The sequence below is a fragment of the Macrobrachium nipponense genome, chromosome 6, assembly GCF_015104395.2.
Source record: "Macrobrachium nipponense isolate FS-2020 chromosome 6, ASM1510439v2, whole genome shotgun sequence".
NCBI lineage: Eukaryota > Metazoa > Arthropoda > Malacostraca > Decapoda > Palaemonidae > Macrobrachium > Macrobrachium nipponense.
Window position 1 is genome coordinate 99,420,826 of NC_061108.1, and position 7,294 is coordinate 99,428,119.

Here is a 7,294-nt window from a genome sequence, read left to right on the forward strand (position 1 = left end):
ACCAAATACTTTCGAGACTTGACTGCTGCAATGTTAGGTATATACTACGGCCTTCTTAGCTATCTACTAAGAAAAATGTAAGGAGTACAAAATAGAGCAACCAGATAAATAAAAGTATTACGTTACGCATGACAGAACAACTCTGGGACTAATCGAGCTACATTGACTCCCAGTAAAAGCAAGAATTGAATGCAAAATACTTCTTACAGCCTTTAAAGCACTAAAATGTGGCGAACCAACATATCTAAGAAACGGCTTTTAAGTTTCTTTAGACCTGAAAAAAATTATTGTGATCAGACATGCATGTGAAGCATATAAGGCTATTTGAACCTAGAACACACTGTATGAGAGAGCATTTGATCTAAAGAATCGTCCGGAGAGGAAAGTGAGAATTAGAAAGAATTAGTTAAAAGCAAGTGGAACAGCAGAAGCAGCCATGCTACTACACCAACACACATGATGATGACAGGGAAGCTATATGGGAATGAACCAGTTCTGCCAACATCCATGAATACCTTAGTATAATGAAGCTCCGAAAAAAATTAATTGCAATAATAATACATATCCATGTTTGCGAGATAATTTGAAATCACCAAGGTACAATGCAAGATGCATTTCATGACCTGAAATAGGGCTTCATCCAGCCACTCTTGGGATATGAAGAACAAACTTTCTATCTGAAGTATACTCTTAAGAGTAACGGGATTAGGCTCCACTAAGCGATAACATTCTATTAGTACCAAACTTACAGAGTATATAATCGTTAAACTTAAAATTAAAGTAAAATTGAATCGATTAATCATTAAAAGAAATTATAGAAAAATTGGCTTATACACATGGAAAAGAGAAATAAATGAAAAATAATCACTTAAAAATCTATAGTAAATTTACAGACAATATAAGACAAGAAAACTATGCTGATTAACAGGGCACTGGGCAAGCTAGAGCAAAATGAAAGGAACAATTAAAGGAAGACGTGTAAATTTTTATATTATATTATGAAGGGGTAGTGACAACTTTGAACATTCCTTGCTTTGTTGGACAGCTTACCACAATATAATGGACAGATATAGGTTCATGCAGCCATTAAGGAAAACAGATTTATCGAAAGAGGATACTAAAGAATTTAGTTATCAAATAAAATATGGTACCATAGAGAAATAACTTTATTATACAAGCACAACGGGCGAAAAAGATGCTCTTTGGAGCCGTTTCAACGCTTGTGCCCTTCTCGTACTACTTCTACTGGGACCATTACGAACCTTGTCGATCTTGAACAGTTACCTGTTATCATAATACTACTATTTTTGGTGATTATTTGTCGTTCTTTGGACACTTTATCTCCAAAATGCCGTATGCTAATCAACCTTCTCTTAACCTCATGGAATTGACTGAAGAAAATATCAAGTTTTATATCGAAGACACCGATTTAAGGTGGGCGCACTCACTTAGGCTAGGCTCACGCTTTAACCTAAACCAGCAGTTACTAATGGTTATAGGTAGTACTACTATTGCTTCACAGAATGTACCTATTGTACTCTAGCTCAGCACCCAGAATTGTTTATGAAATGACTGCTAATGTAAATTAAGGGTAGATCTAGGGTACTTGTCCGCGGTGGCGTAGACTATGGCAGTTGCGGTTTATCTATGCAGTTTTACCTACTTAACTAGAATTTTAAGTAATATTTATTCGGACGGCTGTGATTAAACCCCCAGGGGCCAGTACTAAATACGGCGAAATACATTGGACGCCCCAATCCCTGTTGGATGTCGTATCAGCGGTTACGTTCCTTGCAGTCTGTGCGGACTGCTTCTGTAGAAATACCAAATTAAGCTAGAGTTTTGGGGGTTAGCCTTCTAGCCATCTAGGGTAGATCATCACAGCAGGCCAAGCAGGCCACCTACCATCAATGCAAGCCACCCTACGAAAAAGTACATTATAACGCGTCCTGACACCCGAGATGGGCATCAGTCGCGACTTGTTGTTGGTGAGAAACGGAGCTAAAGACCTCTACTCTCCTTTCGAAGTAAGTATTTTCTCCAAAGTTAGAAATTAAGGCCAAATTTTAAGTTGTTCCGATACGTAATACAAACCATCGGTCCTTTAACAATAGGAAGTAGCTAGCGGCAGCTGGAACGGTCGTAAGCTTCGAACAAGGGGAGAACGGTAGTTAACTGCTTGTCCGACAGTCGCGCGCCGCGCGACTGGGAGGTAAACAAATCACTTTTGCTTTCGGCCGCGGGTGTGAAGGACGTGTTCGTCATCGCTCTCTGCCCGCTTCATCGTCGTATGCTTTGTTTATATTGTGTTTTCTACTAATGGTTTGTTTGACTTGAAAATGAAACTGTAAGTACACTGTTTTTCATTTTATTTTCATTACTTAATTATGAACCACATAGAGTTATCGCCGTAGATGCGGCGATTTCCTCTCTTTTTCATGAATTGAACCCTTGAATTTATGTCTCGTGCCGAGGGCGGGCGCGCTCGCGCCGAGTCATGTATTTGGGCGAAAGTGTGTAATTGAAAAATGTAAGTACTCTTTTCATTATATTTTTGCCCTGTGCGTTCGTTACCGAGAGTGTGATTGCGCTCGGCACGAGCCTTTTAATTTTGTATAATAGAATGCAATGAAAGTGGATTCGCAATTGCAATATTCTTTTCATTATTTATTTTGCATGGAATTTAATTTGGATCAATTTTCGTTCTTACCCGGGAATTGATCCTTACGATTTTTTTTATGTGAAAATGAAATCGCAAGTGCAGTATTCTGTTTCATTTTCATATATATTTTATGATAGCATCATATTATTGGATCAAGTTTCCGTTCTTACCCGGGAATTGATCTTTTCTCCTTTAAGTTCTATGAAGTGAATCGCAAGGGCAGTATTCTGTTTCATTTTCATATTACTTTCACTGCTGTGCGGGGGTGGGGGAAGCGAAGGTCTGCCAGGAAGTCGTCGGAAAGCTCTCCCGCGACTCCCTTGGTATCCGATTCTTCGTCTTCCTTCCTGCCCCCGCTCAGCTTCTTCATTGTATTTTGTATTTGGGGTCTTCCTTGCGTTCGGGGTGGGGCATGTCTTCCCCCCGTGCGTGAGGGAACCCCTCTTACTAATCTATCTATGTTACCGCAGGTGCTACATCCGTGGGAGTACGACCTTGGATGTAGATGTAGATCCTCAAGAGGTTTGTACTCGTTGTCGGGGCGAGAGTGCTCCCGCAACGAGCCCTGTGTAACGTGTATGCATTGATCCGAGGCGCAGTGGGTGCTATACGAGGGCAGGAGGAGACTTAGGCCGCCCAAGAAGTCATCGGAAAGTCCAGTGACTCCTTGGTAACGGACACTTCGTCCTCTTTCCTGCCCCCCCCCCGGCCAGCCCCCACGTTCGCGCCTTCCCCTGCGGGGGGGGGGTGGGGGGGGGGGGGGGTTAGCGGAGTCCTTTCTCCTCTCTCGATCCGTCGAGTGTGGAGGAGGGCTCCCGCTACCCGGACGTCCAGTTGTACTCGGGGTCTTCCGTCCGCTCTGGGTGGGGTTCTTCTCCCCCCAGGCGCGAGGAAGCCCCTCTAACTAACCCGACTGTTGCTTCCGCAGGTGTGCCATCAGCGAAGAACGACCTGGGACAGGTGTGGGAGTCGCTGGGACTGCAGGGAGTGCCGAGCATACAGGGGTTGATTCAACGGTTGGCGGGGTCGGCAGTGGTCACTCATGGTACGGTAACCACTACAACAACCACAATCTCGACACCAGCATATGAGATGCCACCGCACCTGGTTGTACATACCACATGTCATGCGGTAACACCCACGGCTGCAATCCAGAACCAATTCCTGCCGTGCCAAAGAGGACGGGTGCCACCGCCACCTGGGTTCTTTGTATTGCCGACCCCGGACTTCCGCTGCCCCAAAGAGTACCCCCCTGACCTGCCGCCAGTGCCGAGGATGACGGTAGCTGCCGACAGGACGCCTGGCTCTCCTGTGGTACCTGCCGTGCCTGTTGCTGTCCCAGCCGCTCAATTCCCTTTCAGATCAGTGCCGGCTGCTCATTCACTTTCAGATGTTCCCTGCCGTTCCTGGACCTGCTTCCTGCTGTTGGTGGTGCTGTCACAGTCTCAGGTCTTTCCGGACAGGTGCAGTCGGGCCCTGTTGCTTCGGCAACTGCCCCGGCTCCCTCCTGGATGGAAGACCTGACGTCTGTCCTGCGGAGCCTGGCGAAGAAGAAGAGGAGAGGAAGAAGGGTGTCGTCATCGTCTTCGTCGTCTTCTTCGTCGTCTGCTGCCTCTCCTTCCCTGGTTCGCTTCTAAGGCCAAACAGCCGAAGAAGAAGAAGGTTGCCTCCTCCCCCCCTCCCCTAAGAAGACTCCTTCGGGATCTTCTAAGGGCCCGGCTCGCCCAGGCGAGCTGGGGAGCTCTTCTGCTGGTTCCTCCTTGTTCCTTCGGGAACGGGGACCCGTCGCTTCTTCTGCAAAGAAGAAGTCGACGGGGACCAGAGGTGCACCAGCCTCGGCTGGTGCGTCCCTCACCTGGTGCTAGCGGTTCTGCCGCTAAACCAGGTTCCGTCTCGGGCCGCTTCTCGTTCGCGAGAAGCACCGAGTGGACGCTCTTTTCCAAAGAAGACCGTCCAGCCAAAGTTTTGACGCCCGAGCTCGCTCGCCGTCAAGACAGCGGCGCGGAGCAGAAGACTGGCGAGAGTCGTGCACACGCTCTCGCCGCCAGGCCAGTGGACGCTCTCGCAGCGATCAACGGCTGCTCGGGCTGACGTGACGGTAATCGCTGACCAGCCACGGGTTGAGGCGAGGAAGGAGTCCCCGCGGCCGCCGGTACCAGCCACGGCTGGTACCAGCGGCTCGACGCGCCGAGAGGACGCTGGCCGGTCTCGACGCGACAGAGAGCCTAGCAGGTCACCCGTCCGCGCCTCCCGATGGACCGGGCGGAGACGGTGACCAGCGGCAGCTCGCCTGACGCTAGAGATCGGTCTCGACGTTCTCAGCCGAGCCAATCGCCCCAGCGAGCGGCAAGGCTAGGCCTGCCTGCTCGACCGTCACCGCGGGTTGACGATCAGCAGCAGCCCTCCACGCACGCTGTCCTGCCAGCGAGCGAGGGGGGAGCGTCAGGTCTGCCTCTCCCGTACCTCAACCTCCTCGGGCTATACCGGGAGGAGCGAGGTACCGAGGAGCGATCACGAGAGGTGCGCCGCTCGTGACCCAGCTATGACGCCGTATGGACCAGGCACGGTTCCAGGACCGACCAGGACATACGCGCAAGTAGCTGGAGGCGACCGTCAGGGGTCTGCCGCTGTTCCTCCTTCTGAAGGAGGAGTATCTCGGGATTCTGATTCTTGTTGGAGGGACTGGACGGTCCTACTCCGCAAGGACACGGTTACTACTCCCGAATACAGAGGAATTTGCAGAAGTCATTAAGCTGATTCGTCAGCATAATGACCTTGCGGAAGGATTGCCGCTCCCACCAGCAGAGCCCACGTCTCTGCTCGAGTCGTTTTGGGGCCCGAGAGGGAACCCAAACCGACGGTGGGTCTGCCGAGATCGGAGCTTGCCGATTCTGTCTCGAACCAGAGTCTCTCGTTCTCCGGACAAAGAAGGCTCTCTCAGTTCTGGCCGGTCGATCAAGCTACTTCCACCTCCTCTACTGCGACAGCGGCGTTTCTACGTGTCTTCGGACACCGTATTTGAATACTCCTTCTGTCCTCCTGAGAGGTTTCGACCTCGACGAGGACTGGAATGAGTCGGAGGACGGTATCGGCTCTCTCTGTCAGGTGTCGATCAGCCCCACCCAGACGACGTTCACAGTGGCGGCAGACCCTTACCTACAGTGAGAGTTCGTAACCCTCCGCGGGAAAACGTTTTCTCCGGACGATACGTTTTCCCAGACTCTGAGAGGCCATGCCCGCAAGGCGATGGCTGTTCCTACTCTTCTCCAACTGCTAGTTCCACTGGAAGGCGAGCGAGTATCCAATTCCTCCCCCATTCCCTCTCTCCTTACGGTTACGAGGGAAAGGGGAGGGATCCTACAGAGATTTCTCTGTAGGATCCCACGTTCGGGACTGCGCTACGGGGGGACCTGGGGGGACCTCGGGTCCTACCTGACGTAAGCCCCGGTCGTTGAGGAGGAATCCTGCCCCATTACTCGATTTCTACGGGAATCGAGAGACCACCAGCCGATATCGTTTGACGAATTCGGTGGGGGTTTCGCAGACTGCTTAGAATTCTACGGAATTTCTAACGCATTCAGTGTTCGAGTTTTTACGATCTCCAAACACAATTACGCGATGACCACGGTCCAAAGTCAGCGAGACGAGAATCCCTGATATACACGATAATCGGGAACCTCGCCTATGCTCGAATTCCTGGAATTTCTAGCATTGGGAAGAAGACTGCTGCTGAAAGAAACTATCTCACAGTAGGCGACCAACCTGGACTAGAGAAGATCGGACGGGAATATCCAGTTTGGCTTGAACTATCGTCTTAGTATTCTGTTCACCATTGAAGCTTTCCTTCGAGGAAGACTTCTCCTTCACTCTCTTGATAGAGATCGAAGGTGGTTCGATCTCCAATCCTATTTTGTTTTCTTGAAGGAAAGAAGTTTAGGATGGAGATCGTTGTTCAGAATCCTACAAATATACTACGTATATTTAACCTCGCGACATGATTCTACTAAGCAGTTGAATTGTCCGAGGGGTAGGCGCATATCCTAGTTAAACTACGGATTGCGACTTATAAGAGAAGTATTCTAATTGAACTGCAACTCGGGGTTGCCTGCAACCTCCCAGGAGTTTTCAGTTTCAATTTTATATACTTATGGTTTTGTCACGACAACACCATTTCAACTGTTATATTTACGAAATTCGTTTTCGCCTAAATATAATTGCTCGAGCATATCTTTTATGCTCGGTAGTTCTAGCCGAACGCATTCCTTCGTGGAATAATGGATTTACCTGGGCAACTCAGGATGACGAGTCAGCGAGAGCTCAGGCTCAACTACTGCGTATTGAACTGCCTGATAGCAGCTCAGTATCAGCTGGGCCTCCGATATGCACGGTCATGTATGTCTCTCTCTGCCCTGCTTTGATTGACTACCGAACCGTATCTCTGCCCAACAATCATGGACTTAGGTCTCTGATTAACGGGGATTCTCGCAATAATGAAGGACCCATCTACTGCTGTGACGCTAAATTCCATCGCCTTCGACATTGCGAGAATTTTCAACAGAGATATCTCTTGGACTCTCATCTTTCTGTTTACCGCACGGTAACAGAAGTCTGTAAACAAGTCTCCCGCTGCAT

General features: G+C 49.2%; 1 protein-coding gene across 1 annotated transcript in view; it reads left to right on the plus strand.

Moving 5' to 3' along the window:
- Positions 1 to 1,223: 1,223 nt before the first annotated feature.
- Positions 1,224 to 7,294, plus strand: part of LOC135216694 (DNA-directed RNA polymerase II subunit RPB3-like) — a gene marked incomplete in the record, with an annotated part of 92,794 nt that continues 86,723 nt past the window's right edge. Inside the window, 1 exon segment of the mRNA XM_064252118.1 lies at positions 1,224 to 1,434. Within this exon segment, the coding sequence (XP_064108188.1) occupies positions 1,349 to 1,434 (86 nt within the window).